General features: G+C 41.1%; 1 protein-coding gene across 3 annotated transcripts; it reads left to right on the top strand.

Annotated features, from left to right (window-relative positions):
• Positions 1–7589: 7589 nt before the first annotated feature.
• LOC117663505 (digestive cysteine proteinase 2-like) lies at positions 7590–21876 on the top strand. 3 transcript variants are annotated; one of them, XM_087876883.1, is made up of 12 exons: positions 7590–7682; positions 8262–8479; positions 9493–9564; positions 9701–9793; positions 11923–12095; positions 13256–13496; positions 15305–15506; positions 17191–17384; positions 18271–18362; positions 18636–18797; positions 19891–20080; positions 20988–21876. In XM_087876883.1, exons 2-12 carry the CDS (start codon positions 8437–8439, stop codon positions 21173–21175), a joined length of 1650 nt encoding a protein of 549 aa, XP_087733009.1. In that variant the 5' UTR covers positions 7590–7682; positions 8262–8436; the 3' UTR covers positions 21176–21876. The 3 variants fall into 3 exon arrangements, with proteins under 3 accessions (XP_087733009.1, XP_087733010.1, XP_034269637.1); XM_087876884.1 differs by having other exon boundaries at positions 7617–7677; positions 8413–8479; XM_034413746.2 differs by having other exon boundaries at positions 7659–7677; positions 8346–8479.
• The last annotated feature ends 256 nt before the right edge of the window (positions 21877–22132 follow it).

Here is a 22132-nt window from a genome sequence, read left to right as displayed (position 1 = left end):
TGGGGAAATCTGGGATTTCAAGTTTTAGAAGACAAGAATGTTGGGGAAAGAAATGTTAAACAGGTAGTCCTTGAGTTACGACTGTAATAGAGCCTGCCCATTGTGGTCCTAAGTCATAATAGATGTATTTTATTTTATTTTATTTTATTTTATTTGAATTTTTTTTTAATTTTAAAACAAAAACAAAACCATCATCATTCCAAACAATTTTTTTAAAACAAAAACAAAATCATCATCAACAAAAAACCATCATCATTCCAAACAATTACAGACAGTATATCGAACGGTTCATATTCTCTTGTGCATAAATCCATTTCTAAAATACTAATTTATAACGGAAACTTATATCTTTTATAGAAAAAAAAACATCAGATATTTTTTCTTTACATCAACCCCATATTTCATACTTCAGTTCCATGATTTATTATCTATCCATTGATTAAACAAATCCCATATCAAATAATATTGTTTATCTTCCTGTTCTCTAATTTTAAATGTCAATTTACTCATTTCAGCACATTCCATAATTTTCTTAATAATCTCATCGTCAGTAGGTAACTTCTTTCCTTTCCAATTTTTAGCAAATACGACTCTAGTCGCTGTTAAAACATTCACAATTAAATATTGCAATTCTCTGTTATATGTTTCTGGTAAAATCCCCAATAAAAATATCTCTGGTTTAAAGTCAATATGTTTCTTTGTCATTTTTTCCAACCACGTGTGTATCTTAGTCCAATATCTTTTAGCTTCTACACATGTCCACCACATATGGTAATATGATCCTGGAGTCTGATGACACACTTCCAACATTTCTCCGATTTATTCTTGAACATTCTGGCTATCCTTGTCGGGGGTAGGTGCAACCTGTAAAACATGTTATACAAATTATCCTTATATGCTGTAGACATTGTTATTTTACAATTCTGTGACCACATATAATAGATGTATTTTATTATCTTTGTTTGCAGCAGTCCAGGGGTGTGTTCTACTTACCTTTACTACCGTTTCGCAGCGGGGCCACGCACGCAGGCTCGCTTCTCTCTCTCTCTCACGCGCGCGCACTCTTCTGCACATACGCATTGATGACGTTGGGGTCGGTGGGCGGAGCCTCCCGCAGGTTATACTACCGGTTCTATAGAACCGGTGCAAACCGGGGGCAACCCACCACTACAGCAGTCGTCAAGCAAACACGGTGATTAAGTGAATGCCACAGTCATTAAGTGATCCCCACTATGGACTGCTTTTGCCCAAAACCGGAAATAAATGCCATGTTTTGGCAAAACATGTTATGTGATTAGAGGAACGCTGCAAACAGCCATCGGTGCAGCCGGATTGCTAAGCACATGAAGTGTGGTCATGGGACTCTGAGTGTGGCTAACCATTGGAGCGTCAAATCCAGGATGTAAGTAGCTCCCACCCACCCCAGTAGGTTTGTCGTAACCAAGTGACCAGTCATAAGTCGAGGACTTCCTATATAGATAGAAGCAGACCTAAGTGACTAATCATAAATCAAGGTATAGATGATAGAAGCAGGGCGAGAATAGAATAGAATAGAATAGAATAGAATAGAATAGAATAGAATAGAATAGAATAGAATAGAATAGAATAGAATAGAATAGAATAGAATAGAATAGAATAGTTGGAAGGGACCTTGGAGGTCTTCAAGTCCAATCCCCTGCTCAGGCAGGAAACTCTATACCATTTCAGACAAATGGTTATCCAACCTTTTCTTAAAAACTTCCAGTGTTGGAGCATCTACAATTTCTGGGGGCAAGTTGTTCCACTGCTTAAGTGTTCTAACTGTCAGGAAATTACTCCTTAGTTCTAAGTTGCTTCTCTCCTTGATTAGTTTCTATTTATTGAATGAGATTCTAATTATCTATCTATCCATCCATCCATCCATCCATCTATCATCCATCCATCCATCCATCCATCCATCTATCTATCTATCTATCTATCTATCTATCCATTATCTATCTATCTATCTATCTATCTATCTATCTATCTATCTATCTACCTACCTACCTACCTACCTACCTACCTACCTACCTACCTACCTATCTCCCTTCCTACCTACTGTATCTATCTATCTATCCATCCATCATCTATCTATCTGTCTGTCTATCTATCTATCTATCTATCTATCTATCTATCTATCTATCTACCTACCTACCTACCTACCTACCTACCTACCTCTGTATCTATCTATCTATCCGTCCATCCATCATCTATCTATCTATCTATCTATCTATCTATCTATCTATCTATCTCATCTTTCCATTCATCCATCCATCCATCCATGTCTGTCTGTCTGTCTGTCTGTCTGTCTGTCTGTCTATCTATCTATCTATCTATCTATCAGATTTCGTTGCTATCAGAATTTGCTGATAGACTTACTAGACTTATTAAACTTAGTAATTTATAGACATTTTAAAATAGAGGATGAAAGGAAGTTATATATCTCCTATTGGAACCAATGAAAGATTACTCAGGCTAATTCAGGGTCAAAATCTATTTCTTGCTGTGTTGGAGTTTTTTTTCTTTTCCTTTTTTTGGAACTGATAAAGTTTTGAACGAAGATCCAGAATGTTGCACAAGGACTTCTTTTACTTGGAAATGTTTGTTCCTACATACTGCCCTTCAGCAGAACTCTCAGGTCAGTTGACAAGAACACGCTGAAATATACTAATTTGCAAAAAATAACTGTTTGCACAACACGCTGAGCCATCAATCTGCAGAGTCCATTTCAGCCTTGTGCCTAGCCTGCGTGGTTAGCTTATGGTTAGCATAAAATCCAGCCACTGGGGCTGGTAAACGGTTGCTTATGGAACACTTTGATTGGTGAACTCAACTCTTGTGGCTGATCCAACAGGAATAAATTATGGCTCATTCATTAAACCATTATTGAAACAAGCTGAATGAATGAATGCAGTCATCCTACAGTTCTGTTTGGACATGAACCATCTCGCAGAATCATGGTTATTTCATAATGGAAATATGAAATGAGAAATAATATAGAATAGAATAACAGAGTTGGAAGGGACCTTGGAGGTCTTCTAGTCCAACCCCCTGCTTAGGCAGGAAACCCTACATCACTTCAGACAAAGGGTTATCCAACATCTTCTTAAAAACTTCCAGTGTTGGAGCATTCACAACCTCTGGAGGCAAATTGTTCCGCTGATTAATTGTTCTCACTGTCAGGAAATTTCTCCTTAGTTCTAAGTTGCTTCTCTCCTTGATTAGTTTCCACCCATTGCTTCTTGTCCTGCCCTCAGGTGATTTCCTCCTGATCAGCTGGGACTTGAGAGGCAGAGAATAGATACGGGTGGGGCCAGTCATAATTGTTACTACCGGTTCTCCAAACTACTCTTAATGTATTGTAAGCCGCCCTGAGTCTCCGGAGAAGGGCGGCATATAAATCAAACTAATAAATAAATAATAATAACAATAAATACTCAGAATTTCCACTACCGGTTCTCCAGAACTGGTCAGAACCTGCTGAAACCCACCACCTTTCTCTCTTTAGAATTGGACGATAAAATAGTGCGATGCTAATCCACTAAAGAACACATTTTCAAATTAAAACAATTAACCTACTGCATTCACAGAAAGCATTGCTCTTTATGAAAGAGGAAGCATTTTTCTGGCAAGCCTGCAAAAACTGGAAGTTATTGACCTTGTGTAGAGATTGCAGTCTGCCTTTATCTCTTCATTCTGTTCCGTTGTTCCACAGAAAAATGCTGGAATGGGGATGTTATGGCTATAAGGCTGCTGTTACAATTGAGCCTGGTTTGGGCTGACGGTAACTTCACTTCTGGCCTAATTTCTCTTTCTTCCAGCATCTGACCTTGCAATTCATGGATTCTTTTAACAGCATGCTCTCTACTTTTCAGGGGGAAGGGGGGGCGATGGTACTGGTGCCCTTGCTGCGTTTCATTTAGCTCATGTCCTGGGCTAAATGTTTCTCAAAAATTGCTGGAAAATGTACCCTTTCCAGAAGCTGTCTGGGAATCCCTCACGAAAAGCACATTGCCAAAAGAACATTAAGGCCAAAGACGTCCTTAGAATTACAGTTGCATCGATGTTGCTCACTACCTAATTCACATCAGACACATTTGTGTTCTTTCTTTATTTTAGGTCTCTTTGGGTCTGTGTTTTTTGTTTTTTTTACTCTTGGTGACTACCTGGACAAGTCCCTACAATTTTCTTGGCCGGTTTTTTAAAAGTGGTTTTTCCTAGTGTAGGAAGTTAGCATCCATCCTTCTCCTAGAACAGGGATCGGCAACCTGCGGCTCTGGAGCCGCATGTGGCTCTTTCACCCCTCTGCTGCAACTCCCTGTTATTCAATCAGCACACGATTTATTGAGCTTTTCAACCCCCGGTAGGCCAATCATGGATAAATCCAAGAAAAGAAAAGTTTCAGAAGAAAACAGAACATTTTATTCAACTACATATGCTAGTTTTGTGGCTGCTGAAAAAATAGTCAGGCATGGGAAGGGTTTTGTGGCTCCCGGTGTTTTCTTTTCTGTGGGAAACGGGTCCAAATGGCTCTTTGGGTGTTTAAGGTTGCAGACCGCTGTCCTAGAAGAATGAAATATTCTAGATAATATTAAAAAGGCAGAATATTATATTTCCCTGAATGAGAAATGGAGAAACATGTTTTTTAGGCAGGAAGCACTCTTAATAGCCCCCACCTTCCTCAATAGCCCACAGTAGATGTCAGTACTTAAGAGATAAAGAGATAGCTAGGTCTATTCATAAGCAAATGCCCTCACCCAAGATCCAACAAAGATAGGATTAGCCCTCTACCCATCTAGTAACAGAACTCACCACATGGCACCTGGGGAGATTGCATCACCCAGCAAGGCTCAACCAAGCCTGGGACTCAAAAGACAGCCTACAAAGTTATCCCTGCATGGCCCCATGGGAGTCTGACAACCAATCAGAATACAAGCTCAAATTCAAAGCCCAACAGAGGGTATAAATCTCTATCTCTCTCTTTCTCACCCATGTGCCTTTTTGCCCAGGACCTCAAAACATGTGGTCCTGTCCACCATTAAACCATCTTTTCATGTTTCCGGTATCTTTCTCCCCACTTGGAACTTCAATGAACCCAGATGGACATTTCTTCCAACACTAGGACTGAGAGAAAGTGATTGGTCTAATGGTACCCAGCTGGATTTGTTTCTAAATTGGGACTAGAACTCACTGTCTCCCAGTTTCTAGCCTGGTGCCTTCACTACTACATTAAACTGGCTGTCATGTTCATGCATAGTCTAAAAATAGATATTTCACAAAGCTTTGACCAGGTAAATCTGCTGATTGTATAAAGCAAGGATAGCCATATACCTTTCAAATAATCTGTCCCAATCTGGTATCTTTCAGATGAACTGGCCCACAATTTCCAGAATCCCTACTGCCAGAAATTATAAACACTGTGAGTCCCCACATATCTGGAAGGTACAAAACTGGGAAGGCTATTTTTAAAATAACATAGATAACTTTTCAACATTTATGACATGATGGGTTCAAACTGATGAGAATGCTTGGATGCAGCTTAAGAAATATTGATAAATATAGGTAATCCTCGATTTGCAACCATTCATTTAGTGACCATTGAAAATGACAAGAGCACTGAAAAAAGTGATTTACAACTGGTCCTTGCACTTAAGTATATCCATTGTAGCATCCCCTGTTACCTTCCCACCCAAGGTGGTCCCTATTTTTCTACTTGCATTTTTTATGTGCTTTCAAACTGCTAGGTTGGCAGAAGCTGGGACAAGGAACGGGAGCCCATTCTGTTACACGGTGCTAGGGATTCAAACCGCTGAACTGCCGACCTTTCGATCGACAAGCTCAGTGTCTTAGCTACTGAGCCACCGCGTCCCTTACATCTTAATGTGATACTTGAAGCTAGATCACGGCCTTCCTAAATATGGGATTTGCTGAACAAATTTGGAAGGAAATCTGTCCCAAAGATTTTATTTATTGGATTTGCCTATAATTAAGAGATGAAGTTTTTTTTTTGTTTTTTTTTTAAATTTGATTTATATGCTGCCCTTCTCCGAAGACTCAGGGCGGCTTACAATGTGCTCAGCAATAGCCTTCATCCTTTTGTATATTTATACAAAGTCAGCTTATTGCCCCCACAAACTGGGTCCTCATTTCACCTACCTTAGAAAGGATGGAAGGCTGAGTCAACCTTGAGCCTTGGCGAGATTCGAACCCTGCAGTAATTGCAGGCAGCTGGTCTTAATAAGCTTAATAACAGGGTGCCTTAAACCCCTGTACTACCAAGGCTCCCAAGTTATGGGATGAAGAGTTTTATATCTGTTAATTAAGAGAAGGTGAACAGTTTATGAAATTATTTAGGCTTGTCGTAATGAGGATGAAAAGTTTCTTTCTTAGGATTTTATTTTATTTTTATTTTATTTTTTCTTTCGCTTTCTTGGGCATTCTTCCTTTTCTTTTTAGTTTGCATTTTACCGTTGTAATGAAACTTTTCATAAAATTATTATTTAAGGAAAACAATTTGGAAAGAAACTGTTTTAAATTTACCTGGGCTTATTTTTGAGTAGACAGGGATCAGGCTTTTCTATTATCATATATTTATTTATTAAATTTATTAGCCACCCATCTTACTATAAGGTAAGTGGGTGGCATACATTGCTCCTAGAAGCACGAAGCCGAGAACACCAGTCTGAAGATGACGAATGAGACTTCGTCGAAACGTTGCCAAGAAACCTCCAATTTTACGCGGGAGAAAACCCGAATAACCAAAGACCTACATATATATATATATATATATATAAAATACCTAAATAAATTACAAACCAAAAATTAAAAACTAAGACCACGTGGGGAGGGCAGGAGCAGAGTGCTCCGGGCCAATCCCAGTGGGGTGAGATTTATAAATAAAAGAATTTTATATATTTATAAATGAAGACTAAAATAATTATTTTATGACCGATTGGTCAATAATTTCTTTTCAGACAATATTTTAATTCCCAAGTCTGCCATTATTTTTTAACGGTTGATTTAGATTCGCGTATTTAGTTTTCATATGTTCGAAGTCCATAGAATTAAGTGCTATTATAATTTGATACTTGTGCTTTCTTAGGGTATTTCTCCTTTACAAACTAACTTCTCTCATAAAACAACTTTAAGTAACATGGGCCAAATGGAAGCCAGGACAGAATTTTTATTACCAAGTTCATACAGAATCTGTCTGAAAGAGCTGGCGGCATCGCTAGATATGTTTTGACTTCCAAAAGAACATATTGACATAAGTGCAGATTGGATCCAACCTTGGGATAGAAACCAGCTAGATTTGCAGGAGGAAGAGAAATGAGAGAAGATAACATTGGCCCAAATCTTAAACATTTTATTTTTCTTGCATTGCTGCCAACCAAGGCAGATGATCCAGTTGGAAGAATACAACTTTATCTGTGACCTTTCAATGCAGAAAAACAGCGCTGAAAGCTAGCAAGAATTGAAGACTTGGCCTTGTGCAGCTGGCTGAAGACCATTTTCATCCATCTTCTGAATGATTCTATCGGAATTCAAGAGGAGGTTCAAACCACAATATCACATTCCAACTCTCCAACTCTAAATTCAGAGATGTTTCTTCCTTGCTTTAGCACAGTTCTCTGTGATACCCCAGCTTGCCTTTGATAGGTGAGGTAAGAGGAGGGTAGACGGGCACATTTCCAAATATAATACCACAGCCATCCACTGCTTATTTTCTAAGACTAATTTTATTTATATAGCTTAGTTTCTAAGAATGTCCAGAGATAGTTTTGGAAATAAAATGATAGTAAAGGCTGCTTCTTTCTTTACAGTCCCTCCTTCCTTCCTTCCTTTCTTCCTTCCTTCCTTCCTATCCAAAAAGCCAAGTGAGACAGGTTTATGAGAATTATGCTGAACCTGTTTATTTCTGCCATTTTTTATGTCATGGCATGGTACTCGGAGAGAAAAGGGTTACATTGGCTATATTGTAAGATCCTCTATGAATACTTTATTGTCTGAAGAGTGGTAAAAAGTTGGATGGATAGATGGATGGATGGATGGATGGATGTTTGCTGGCAGAATAACCAGAATAGAAACAGTTTGGGAATAATAATTCCAGCTTTTTTGCAATTGATGGACATGTTGCAGACTTCAGAGTTGCCTACTCAGCTCATTTTCCCAATACTGATTTCCAAGAATAAATTCACACTCAACTATCTTAGCATATTATTGGATATTTTCTTGCCATCCAGCATATAGCGAATCAGATCAGAGACTGTTCCATCCAATTCTTGCAATCCATTGCATTTCTAATCCCACCCATTTGGGAGGTCCAGGTTTATCCATTGGTTAGCTGAGCATTGCTGACTTTATAAGACACTTACTTTCCGTGCCTCTGAGTAGTAGAGAGCCTGACCTGGGAGAAGAATGGAAAAGCTGATCTTGCTAACATGGGCAACCTATTTCCTTGGTAAGTTAATCTTAACTGCTTATTATTATGCTGGGTCATACAGTCAGCCAGATGTTTAAACTGGATATGGCATTTTTATCCACCTATCGAATTCTTCCCAATGACCTAGGATAGGTGATAGGCAGAAGTTGTTTTATAGTGTTAAAGAAAACATCACAGGATATTATTATGTGATCTTACAGTTTCCAGGGAGGTACTGTAGTTCTCTTAATTTTCTTAAATCAATCATCAACAAACAAAAAGTAATATATTGATGGCCACTTCAGATTTTGTGGATCCCAGTCCATTTTGACAGCTTGTGAAACTTTAAACACCCTTTATTGATTTTCCATTTTTCACTATCGTTGACAGGTGAGATTATATTATATTATATTATATTATATTATATTATATTATATTATATTATATTATATTATATTATATTATATTATATTATATTATATTATATTATATTATATTATATTATATTATATTATATTATATTATATTATAATACATCGCCACAATGTAAAAAAGATGCTGAGACTCTAGAAAGAATGCAGAGAAGAGCAACAAAGATGTTTAAGGGACTGGAAGCTAAAATATATGAAGAACAGTTACAGGAACTGGTATGTCTAGTTTAATAAAAAGAAGGACTAGGGGTGACATGATAGCAGTATTCCAGTATCTCAGGGGCTGCCACAAAGAGGGAGTCAAGCTATTCTCCAAAGCACCCTGAAAACAGGACAAGAAGGAATGGATGGGAACTAATCAAGGAGAGAAGCAACTTAGAACCAAGGAGAAATTTCCTGACAGAACAATTAATCAGTGGAACAACTTGCCTGCAGAAGTTGTGAATGCTCCAACACTGGAAATTTTTAAGAAGATGTTGGATAACCATTTGCCTGAAGAGGTGTAGGGTTTCCTGCCTGGGCAGGGGGTTGGACTAGAAGACCTCCAAGATCCCTTCCAACTCTGTTATTCTATTTTCTATATTATTATATCAATCTATCCTCTTGGTTTTTGCATTTCAGTGGTGAGCGGTGCACAGCTACCCAAACAGTTGCAGATGCTTCCCATGTTAGGGGATGTCTATCATGTTACAGGTAATGTGAGACCATTACACAATTTACAAAGAAGTGGTCTGCAAAGATCTAGTGGTGGAACTGTTCAGAATAAAAGGGATCTCAGTCAATATTTTCTGTTGTTGCTTGTTTTTTGATTTTGCCTCTTTTTTCTCAGGGATACTTAAACTGCCTTATGCTGAAATAGAAGAGCCGTTTGAAGCCTGGTTCAACAAGACTGGAGGGAAAAGTCGGATTCAGTATTATGATGGTAATCCATGTTTGATACCATGGTGGTGGGATCACCCAGTGAAAAGCTTTATGGCATTTTCACCATGAATGTAGGTAGCCCTTCAGGGAGGAAGAATTGATAAAAAGTAAGACTGCATGCCCAAACATACAGACTGCATTTCTTGCAGGCACTAGATATGTAAAAATAAACGTAAAAAAGAAATTTGAAATGAAGATGTATGTGAATAGAAATCGGGGCTACTCAAATACCATCTCAGATTGAATTGAAAAAGGAAACAAGGGAGTAGAAAAGGGGAGAGGAGGAGAGAGAGGGAAGGTGGGGAGTTGGGAGGTGAAAAGAGAAGAAAAAAAGAATGGGAAAAGGAGACGGAGAAAGGAGGAGAAAAGAAGAGTAGGAGAGAGGGGAAGAAAGGGGTGAAGAATAGAGGGGAGGGGAAAGAGGAGAGAAATAGAAAAGGGAAGGAGAGGAAGAATGAGGAAAGAGATAGAAGAGGAGAGAGAAGAGAAAGGAAGAAGAAGAAAAAGGAAAGGTTGTATTAAAACAAAGGAAGGAGATGGTAAAAGAGCAGATCCGAACAACTAATTAGCAAATGGAAGTTAAAGAATAAGATGAGTGAATAATGATTAATGATGGACAAAAGACTGTACATTTAAGTATGTTGATGAAAAATAAAAATAAAAAACTTTTTATATTAAACAAGACTGGAAGGAAAAGTCGGATTCAGTATTATGACGGTAATCCATGTTTGATACCGTGGTGGTGGGATCACCCAGTGAAAAGCTTTATGGCATTTTCACCATGAATGTAGATAGCCCTTCAGGGAGGAAGAATTGATAAAAAGTAAGACTGCATGCCCAAACATACAGACTGCATTTCTTGCAGGCACTAGATATGTCTAGTCTAACAGAGAGAAGGGTTGGGATGACGTGATAACAGTCTTCCAATATTTGAGGGGCTGTCAAGAGAAGAAGAGGTTAGCCTATTCTCCAAAGCAGCTGAGGGCAGGACCAGAAGTAACGGGTGGAAGATCATTAAAGAGAGGTCCAACTTAGAACTAAGGACAGTGAAATTTATCAATGGAACGTCTTACCTCCAGAAGTTGTGGGTGCTACATCACTGGAGATTTTTAAGAAGGGATTGGACAGCCATTTGCTCAGACTAGTATAGGGTCTCCTGCTTGATTAGGGGGTTGGATTAAAAAACCTCAAAGGTCCCTCCCCACTCTGTTATTTTGTCATTTCTGTATCTTGGACTGCCCAGATGTGTCGAGTTTCAATTGCACAATTTCAGAACTGTACTAAGTTGAGGAGGGCTGATAAAGACTCATATTATCTGCTTTGCTTTCTGCAGCACCTTTCAGATAAAGGTTTCTCCCATCATCATCATCATCATTACTTTTATTTTATATTCCATCTTATCTCCAAGGAAAGAAGGTAGTTAGAGATACATACCCCATTACTTTTTAAATTTGTACAGGAATTCTGTGGTGTAAGGCTCTGGCCCTGGGTCTTTCTCCCAAGTATGTACTCGGCCACTGACCTATTTTTCCTTCCCATCTGTTCTGTTCACATGCACGCCACATGCATTGTCTTATAGAGATCATTTGAATGCACTGCCTACACTAATGCACTGTGACAGCCAAGAGTCTTCTGGAAATGTTGGGAGTTGTGGTCCCAGCATACCTTGAGGGCATCAGAGCCAGCAACAATTATCCTAATGAAATAAGAAAGGGCTATACTGTCAGAAAGGGACGCGGTGGCTCAGAGGCTAGTCGATTGAAAGGTCAGCAGTTCAACTGTTCGAATCCCTAGTACCATGTAACGTGGTGAGCTCCCGTTACTTGTCCCAGCTTCTGCCAACTTAGCAGTTTGAAAGCACGTAAAAAATGCAAGTAGAAAAATAGGGACCATCTTTGGTGGGAAGGGAACAGCGTTCCGTGCGCCTTTGGCATTAAGTCATGCCGGCCACATGACCACGGAGACGTCTTTGGACAGTACTGGCTCTTCAGCTTTGAAATGGAGATGAGCACCGCCCCCTAGAGTCAGGAATGACTAGCACATATCTGTGAGGGGAACCTTTACCTTTATCTTATACTGTCAGAGGCAATCAAATATTTGGTCTAATTCTGCTTTTTCCCTTTTTTCCAGGCCAAGTTATCACTTACCAGTTAGGCTATATGAAACCTTTTGGAGTCAGCTTCAAGATAACCCCAGAAACCACTGAAACAGAGGTCAATATTAAGGAATGTTTTCAGATCAATGGAACCTCTGAGGATCCCATTACACCTCAAAGCGTGTTTCCTAACTTAATAGACTTCCAGGTGAGGGGGGGAGGGGGGTTTGGCCATCTTCTCATCTCTCTGCATTCTTCATGTATCCCATCAAACCTGAATTATGTTAACTATAATTAAGGCATGCACCAGAAATCATGGCTAGACCTCTTCATTTGCTTTTATGCCCCACCAGCTCAGTGTCCATCTGCACAGGTTGCCCCCCACCCCACCTTGTCAATGAACTGTGAAAACAGTGAAATTGAAAATGAGCCGCTCCCCCAAATGGGAGAGACGAGTGAATGTGTCTCCTATCATGACATTTCTAATAAGCCTGGCTGGGGTGGGGTATGGGGTAATTGGGGGCAACTTCTTAAAAAGATTTTTTTTTTTAAATCATGAATTAAGGCGGCATTGCTTATACCTGCTGATTTTGGAGTATGCCAGATTGAAGTCCACGTAATTATGTATAGTTATCCATAGTTGCACTGAAAAATTTTGCTGTACAAAATGTTCTGACCTGGCGTTCCCAAACCACGAAGCAGACTCCTTTTCCCGACAAAAATCCCTTTTTATTAAGTTACTGTGAATTTCTCCCATTCACATTCAGCAAAGTCTTTCAAGGGTGAATTTACAGTCACAGACCTTATCTGGCTTGGAGAGCTGCCAGGCCGATATCTTCAAAACTTGGCAAGGAATCTCGGAGAGTCACAAACCAATTAAGCGAACTAATTGTCTCCTGCAAACTCCCCTCCCCTTTCACTCCTTTTTATTCCCTATGGGAGGGGCCATTCACCATCCACCTGTGGCTTTACTCCTGAGTCGACCCTTGTTCCTTAGCTGTTCCCTTCGTCTGGCAACTCTGTGCATGCGCACACTGGGAACAGGCTCCAGCTGTTCTTCTGCCCTATTGATGTCTGATTCCGAAGGCAGCTGACACCTATCAGAGGGCCCTGGCCCCATCTCTGCCTCCGACGCAGAGCCTTCATCAGAGCCTTCCCCAGACTCCAGGACTGGCCCATGTTCCTCCCCAACCTTCCCACTGTCCGAATTTGCTATCAGCTCCGCTGGCCGCTGGCAGGCCACAACACAAAGCCACACATATTGTGTAGAGATTAAATACTTGTGCTGAAACGTATAATATTTTTTAACTGACCCTTCCATTAATGTACTGGCAAACCTTCCCTCTATTCTGCTTTCTTACCCATTAGCCTGTACAGCATGAGCATTACAATGGACAGTATTGCACAGTCTTGGAGAGTGTCTCCTATTGGGGTAAGAAGAAGAACACCTACAAGTTGTGGGTGACAGATGGTTCCCGTGGGCCTTTGCCAGTCCATTATGAAATGAAAGGCTTCAACACTCTCCTGGGTTCCCACTATGACAAGTATGAAATAGATTATACCAGCTACTCTCACAGTTTCTCACCCAGCATCTTCGATCTCCCTCCTGGTAAGTATGGACGAAAACATTTTCTGGAATATTGTCAATATCTGGACACCTCTTCCTGATCCATTGCATCGGTCAACTTCCTCCAGTCTATCCATTTCCCTGATCCTACTGTCTCCAGGTGAATGGGAACTCTAGAAGCTGAAACCCCAAACATCTGGGAAGCACCAAATTAGGATAAACTAGTGGAGTCTACTTGTAAGGGACCGATATTGTAGTTGCGGTGGTGGGATTCAAATAATTTAACAACCCGTTCTCTGCCCTAATGACCGGCTGCATTGGCGTGGCCATGGTGGGTGTGGCCAGGGGGTGTGACAGGCAGCACTCGGTCTTCTGCACCTCCCTGGGAGCAAAAACGGGCCACGAAGGGGGGCGCCCCCCTCGCCCCATTTTGGGCCTAGTAGGCCTCCCTGCAGCCTCCTGGGAGCAAAAACAAGCCATGGGGGGGGCGCCTCACCCCCTCATGCCCTGTTTTGGGCCTAGTAGGTTTCCCTGCACTTACCTGGGAGTCAAAACGGGGCACGGGGGGACTCCTGGAAGGGGAGGGGCAGGAAGGGGTAGGGCCAGTCAACAATTTAACAATGGGTTCGCCCGAACCGGCTGAATCCCACCACTGTGTAGTTGTAATAATATCTTATGCAAAGAAGTGTTACTTGCTATCTTTTAGATATTTTTTTTTAAACCATCTCCCTTTAACCCAAATCAGTCTGTATTTTATTACATTTATTAAACAACTAAAAATATTACAGGAATTTAAAATGTGTAACCGGGAAAAATATTCCACCCTCCTTATAGCACCCTGTTAATTAAAACACTTGTAGATGTATCAGTGAAGACAATGCTCTTCTTTTCTCAAAGGCCAAAACTTCAGTATCAGATGGAGAAGAGAGCCCTGGGCATCTTCATAAATCCTTCGCTTAGAAATGTGTAGGTTGTGCAGGGGTGAAGTCGGTCTTCCCCAAGCTAAGGTTCTCTAGATGTTTTACCCTCAGAATTTCCTAGTCAGTGTGAGCAACTCTGGCCATTGCTCAGAATTCCAGGAGTTGACAGCTTCACATTTGAAAACCACTCAACCTGGGAAAGAAACAATGTGTTTGTCAGCGTTCCAAGTTAACACCCCCAACAAAAGAAAAATCCGAGGCTTGAGTTTCCTCAAAGTTCCATTTTATTAGAGATGTCATATTGGCATATCTGGGAAAACCCGAATCTGAAAGTTTCCAGGTTTTCCCCACCAAAAGGAAAGTTCAAGCCCCTGCCCAACACCCACATGTCCATCACAAGGTCCAATCAAAGCACCGTCCCAACTGGAGATGCCTCCCAGTCACACCCCTCCAGGTGGAGGGCAAGATGTCCTTGACTTTCTGAGAAAGGAATGTTATTTTGACTATATATATGACCCTGGTTCCATAAAATCCCCCCTCCCAGTTTCCCACAGTAGTAAATGTGGCAGGCCTGAAGATCCAACGAAAAAGATGGCTTCCAGGCCTGACAGTGTTAGGTTTGTCACACGAAAAGCAAATTAGGCTGAACCCACATCATAAATGGCCTTCCAGTTTGACCTCTTAAATTGGCCTCCAAACCAGAAGATTTTGAAGTCTTTCCCAAAGGCTTGTGATTCATGTTCCAGGCCTTCCCACCACCTTCTCAATGACCAGACTATGGTGATGTCAAAATGAAATTACAAGATTCTACAAGGTGCTTGAAACAACCTGTTGTTAATATCGGTCTTCTCGACAGGGCACATAGCAGGCAACAGAGAACTCCAGAAGACATGTTTTCACTTGGTTGATTTTCTGATTTCCTCCTCATAGGCATCAAGTGTGCACACTGGCCAAGAATAGGACCAGAACACAGGATCTTGGCCAACCCAATGCAGGAATTCGTAGGGAGAACTGGAGAAGTCAGACAACACCATGAACATCTGTTTCATCACTACAAGAAAAAATTCCGAAAGACCTACAAGAACAAAAAAGAGATAGAGCACAGGCGACATAACTTCATCCACAATATGAGGTAAAGGAACCAGCAGAGATAGAAATAGCAATAGCACCTAGACTTATATACCGCTTCACAGTGCTTTTACAGCTCTCTCCGAGTGGTTTTACAGAGTCAGCCTATTGCCCCCAACAATCTGGGTCCTCATTTTACTGACCTCGGAAGGATGGAAAGCTGAGTCAACCTTGAGCCTGGTGAGATTCGAACTGCCAAATTGCAGGCAGCCAGCAGTCAGCAGAATTAGCCTGCAGTACTGCAGTCTAACCACTGAGCCACCGGAGCTCAGATGTAGATCAGGAAAACTTAATTAGCCAGAATTCTACAATTTTCCAGATTCTGCTACTTGCTCACCAAGCAGATTCTACAATAAAAGAGGATGGATCGACCTCGTATTGGTCAAGATCCAAACTTGATAGTTTGAGGACTTTTCTGTGGCTTATTCAACAATTACATGTCAAGTAAATAACATGTTAAGTAATTACACGCTAAGCCCCAAATAAACAAACCACAATACAGTTAACTGTGAAGGATGAACCCAGTCGATTTATTTATTTAGAAGACTGATATGGCCGCCCACTCTCTTATATTTCTTCGTCTTATGCAGGAAAAAGAAACGTAGCATGCCAGCTCCTTTATGTGGCAAATAGGATTGATGGAACGCAACCTCTGGCATTTGGCTCTTGGATTCCAGCAGTTAATTCACCTTTAAATATGTAGTTACTATTCTATTCACTCGTGCCAATTTAATGCTTCTGTCTTTTACTTAGAGTGAGAATGGATATTTCCAGTGGAACATCTCCCAGGATCAATTCAATGAAATGCAAGAGTTTCTCCTTAAAACATATTAAAAGAAAGTCTGGAAGTCAACCGCGGAAAGCAATCTCTGCAAAATTCCATGCGTAGGGCAGAGTAAATGCATATTATGCCAGCTATACAAGCTAGTTTCGCTTCGGTTTTATCTTCATCAGAATAAAACAGGAGAACCAACCACACATGCCTATCTGTTCACAACCCTATTGTTGTGGATTAATTAGACCAGCACAACTTTCTTAGGTTAGTCAGAGACAGTATATTGCACAATAGGTTCAAAGTTTGTACATGAAGCTTTGAACAAAGACAGAAATTAGTTACAATGGTTTTATACCCTTCTAAGACAAAGGATTCTGCGAACACAGCAGTTTATGTGGTCATATACATTTGTTATATTTAATTGACATTTCCTAATTACTAAGTTTTACATTATCTTTGCCAAACAGTCATAATTCTTCTTGTAAATCACCGAAGCATAGATTCAAATTATCTTTTGTTGATATTTCATGTGGTCATCCTTGATTCTTTTAACCTTCAAACTGTATATCACCAAACGTCTCTATCTCTGACAACTGAGGGGCCCCTCTTCTGAATGTTTCTACTTCAAAGGAACTTTGTTCTGCCTTTGTACTGTCTCAACTGGATAATTGGCTTTTCTTAAACAAGCACATTTCCTTTCTTACAATACAGAATAAAGAGGGCCCTTCAGTGATCATCCAGCTGGACTCGCATTACCTACATTACTATATAACCGCAATTAAATAGCTTATGCAGGTTTTTGGCAGAAAAAAGAACACTAGTGAGGTTAAATAGGTCCAGTCCAGACAACGGTCCAGTTTCTTTCTTCTTCAAGTGAGAATGCATCATCTACTCTTTCTCCATGTTCTTCCAGGTACATCCATTCCAAGAACCGAGCCAACCTCTCCTTCAAACTGGCAGTAAACCACTTGGCAGATCGCACACCGGAAGAGATGGCTGTGATGAGGGGGAGGCTACAGACTGAGGGACCCAGGAAAGGGTGGGAGTTCCCAACTGACAGCTACAGTGGTCTCACCTTGCCGGAGAGTTTAGACTGGAGGCTTTACGGTAATTGTGATGTCTAAGTGTCTTTTGCTCAGCTCACGCTCCACACAGCAACAACTAACAAAGCAACTGCGCTTTCTGGCTTTGGGGGGCTTCTTTGGGGGCGTTGATGTTTCTTTTTCTTTTTTTCTTACCCTCCCTCACTTCTCTTCCCCCTCTTCCTCCCCAACATTTTCCTATTTACTTTCCTATTTGGTATCTTGTTTCATTTTATAACTCAGTCAAAAATGTTAAACAAGAAACTGCAGGCTGGGACAAAAGAGGATTTGTGACATCAGATTTCCCCCTCTGAAACTAAAGTCCTGTTTCTATCCGAGGAATAGAATTTGGATCCTCCACAGACCACAATGAATGGACGTGGTGGCTCAGTGGCTAAGACGCTGAGCTTGTCGATCGAAAGGTCGGCAGTTCAGCGGTTCGAATCCCTAGTGCTGCGTAACGGATGAGCTCCCGTTCCTTGACCCAGCTTCTGCCAACCTAGCAATTCGAAAGCACGTAAAAAATGCAAGTAGAAAAATAGGGACCACCTTTGGTGGGAAGGTAACAGCGTTCCGTGCGCCTTTGGCATTTAGTCATGCCGGCCACATGAACACAGAGATGTCTTCGGACAGCGCTGGCTCTTCGGCTTTGAAATGGAGATGAGCACCGCCCCCTAGAGTCAGGAACGACTAGTGCATATGTGTGAGGGGAGCCTTTACCTTACAGACCACAATGGTTCCGTCTAAGTCCTCCTTTTGGGTTTCAGCCCATTAAAATCCACACTTTGGTTTAAATTTCAGCCCAGAGAATTTTCCTTTAATCTAATGCCTTTTGCGTGCTGCATTACTTGGAATGCTGGTGTTTCCTTATTTGTTATTTTGACAATCCTTCCCTTTCCTTCTCAATAAAGGGGCCGTGACACCCGTTAAAGACCAGGCAGTGTGTGGATCCTGCTGGAGTTTTGCCACAACAGGAGCTCTGGAAGGAGCCCTCTTTCTCAAGGTGAGACCCCCAATGGCAGATGGATTGTTGACAGTGAATCAGATGTAAAACCAGCATCCGGTTTTCCCGAACCGGTCCTAACCGGCTGAATTCCACTCCTGGATGTGACCATGGGGATGCTGCAAAGGTCATAAGTGTGAAAAACGGTCATAAATCACTTTTTTCAATGCCATTGCAGCTTTGAACGGTCACTAAATGAACTGTTGTAAGTTGAAGACTACCTGTAGTTGGTTTCTAACCAGAGAGAAGTTCTCTTTTGTTCTTTCGATGCAGACAGGAGTGCTTACCCCACTATCTCAGCAAATTTTGATTGACTGTTCCTGGGGTTTTGGAAACCGTGCTTGTGACGGGGGCCAGGAACCACAGGCATTTGAATGGATTATGAAGCACGGAGGGATTGCCACCGCTGAGGCCTACGGGCCATACATTGGTCAGGTAAATCTAGGGTAGTTTTGCAGATATTCCTCCCGTATCCCTCAGGTGAGATGTTTCTACTGGTCTTCTTTATCCTGGGATTGTAAGCAAATTTCTGCAGTTGTTAAGTGAATCATGCAGTTATTAAGTGAATCTGGCCTCCCCTCTTGACTTTGTGTGTCAGAAGCCAGTTGGTAAGGTTACAAATGTTGATCACATGATCCCGGGACAGTGCAACTGTCATGAGTTCATGCCAGTTGCCAAGCGCACAAATTTTGATCATGTGACCATGGGAAGGCTGCAACGGTCATAAGTGTGAAAATCAATTATAAGTCACTTTTTTCAGTGCGGTTGTAACTTCGAATGGTCACTAAAGGAATGGTTGCAAGTCGAGGAGTATCTGTATTTTGTTATCCTTTTTCCTGCATTGGAAAAAGCAGAACAAATGGTCCAAAATATGCCCAATAAATGCAGTTATGAATCTCGTGCCAGACCTAGATTGATTTAGATTGCTCTGCTTTCCAAGCACAATTTTATATTCATAAGAGCTTCCTTCTCTAAATACAAAAAAACACCCATGATTCTTAAGATGTGGATTCTAGCCCCCTCCTGCCAAATCATCTCTTTTCTTAATTTTGCACAAAACACCCAACTTTGTTCAAGGGCACCAAGTTCAATTACTGCACAAAGTGCGGTCCAAAATCAAGGATGGATTGTGACATTTGTGTACTCCAAGTGCATGTTTTTCCTCACCGATAAGTAGCAGGGGGTTGGATTAGAAGACCTTTAGGGTACCTTCCAACTCTGTTACTGTTATTATTATCTGAGCTGGGGCAGAACAAAAGGGTTGATGTCATTGATGTTATTTATAGTAGTAATAAAATAGTGTTTATCAAGTGATTTTCATACTATTAAGTGTTTGGGAGTTAGTGAACAATCTGAAACTTCATGAAGGAGTCAATGAACTGAAGAGTTTGGGGAGCCCTGAGCTAGATGGATAAATGATCTGATCTGGTAGCTCCCTAGGTTGATAACCAAGCTGCACATTAGTGGCCGAAATTAATGTAACTTCTGTGAAGTGAACGGGGCTACCTTGTCTCTTCTGCCCCCACAGAATGGCTACTGCCACTACAATCAATCGGAGCTGATGGCACCCATCACCGGCTTCATAGCTATTACCTCCCAAAACATCACTGAGCTTAAAGCTGCTCTGTACAAGCATGGCCCCATCGCAGTGAACATCGATGCCTCCCACAAGTCCTTTGCCTTCTACTCCAATGGCATCTATTATGAGCCTAACTGTGGTGAGTTTTCTTTCACTTCTTGGTTCGTGGTTGTTCTGACCTAGGCTTCCTGAGACAGTAAAAAGCATACAATTAGTCCCCAAAACCCTCTTTTTATTTCTATGGCTGTGAATTATTGTTCATTCCCAGCCCGTAATGAGTCACAAAGAGTTGGTATAGATTCCGAAAGAAGTCTGCCACAGTCTTTCGGGATCAGGCTGATAAGCATCCACCTTTATCTCCCTTGACACTCTGCCAAAGACTTAATTAGCTTTGCAAAGCCACACGGAGCACAGAGTCAAAACGGAGCTTCAGAATTTGAACCAACCAGAACGAACGTTACTTCCTACAAAGGCTCAAATGCCTTTGCTCCTCCTTTATGCATTATGGGAGGGGCCAATCATCTCCAAGCCCTACTCCTGAGTCATCCCTTTTGTTTTAACTGTTCTTGCCCTCTGGTAGCTCTGCACATGTGCGTACTGAGAACAGGCTCCCCCTGTTTCTCTGCCTCACTGATGTCCAATTATGGAGGCTCCGGAGGCAGCACATAACTCCCAGATGGTCCTGGCGCCCTCTCTGCCTCTGATGCAGAGCCCTCGTCCAAGCCTTCCCCAGTCTCCAGGACTGGCCCATGTACCTCCCCAACCTGCTCACTGTCCAACTGTGCTGCCATTACTTCACGTGATCTTGATTTTATGCAACCCAGAACTGGGTTGGCTTTTTTGGCAGCTGCTGCACACTGCTGGCTCAATCTAAATGGTTGTCCACTAGGATTCCAAGATCCCTCTCACAGTTACTACTATTGAGCAAGGTACCACATATACGGTACCTGTGCATTTTGTTTTTCTTGCCTAAATGTAGAACCTTACTTTTTTCACTGTTGAATTTCATTTTGTTATGATGTTAATTATTACACTTATTCTTCTAGGAAATAGAACCATGGAGTTAGATCATGCTGTCCTAGCTGTGGGTTACGGAGACCTCCAGGGGGAACCCTACTGGCTCATTAAGAACTCTTGGTCTACATATTGGGGTAATGATGGCTACATCCTCATGTCCACGAAGGAAAACAACTGTGGGGTGGCTTCTAGTGCCACCTATCCAATCCTGGCTTAACAACAATGGCTCTCATGTTCAGCAAAAGATATCTGGTTGTATTTCATTAGAAAATTCCATAGCAAAAGGTCCTCATTTTACAGATCATTCAGCTGAGTCGCCATTCATGCTGCAAAATGCTATTGCATTGTAAGGTGGAACCTGAAGTTTGAACATGTGTCTGTATGCACTTATCTTAACCTAACCTACCATCCCTCCCTAGCTTTTTGAATCAGTGAGACCACTGTATAGTGGGTAATTCAGCCATTCACACACTTGTGTAAGATCACAACCATTCAGACTACTGGGACAGAAAAGGGAAGGGAAAACATTTTAAATCATCATAAAATCCACTTCCGAGAACTTCATGTAGCAAACAAATGTGGGTAGATGGAATTGAGTTATTTGCACGGATAATGATCCCTGAATAAGATTGGTAAGGTGGTGACTACACAAACAGCTAATGATTCTCCATCAATTCGAATGAAGCAGCTTTATTTTTCTTAGTACCTTTGCATTTTAATGAAAACAAGCAGAAGGTCCTATGCAAGTCGTATGTTACTGATGTTGTGTTAGCCTTGCCATTGCGGTTTGTAAACTATGCCTTATGAGGATTTGACACATTGCAAAATTAGCCAATTATGGCAGATTTATGAACCATGGCTAAACAAATAGTAGTGTAATATCTGAAGCAAATCAATTAAAAAAAAACTTGAATTATATGGCTTTTGTCTTTTTCTTAAGAAATATGTAGCTCATAATGTAAGATTTGACCTTAAGATCTGGAATTGATGCTTGAATTTATGTTTTGCAATAAACAGTGACTATGTTCAAGGGATATATTAAGTAATATGTTCACGTAGGGCGTGGGGTGGACTAGAGGATCTCTAAGGCCCCTTCCACGACTGTGATTCTAAGGCTCGCTTTCTGCACGCCCTTAAACACGGAAGGAGCAAGAACAAGGCAGGGGAGAAAGGT

Source organism: Pantherophis guttatus, chromosome 10, assembly GCF_059756535.1.
Source record: "Pantherophis guttatus breed Tessera chromosome 10, ASM5975653v1, whole genome shotgun sequence".
Lineage (NCBI taxonomy): Eukaryota > Metazoa > Chordata > Lepidosauria > Squamata > Colubridae > Pantherophis > Pantherophis guttatus.
This window is presented reverse-complemented; position numbering and strand designations above follow the sequence as displayed.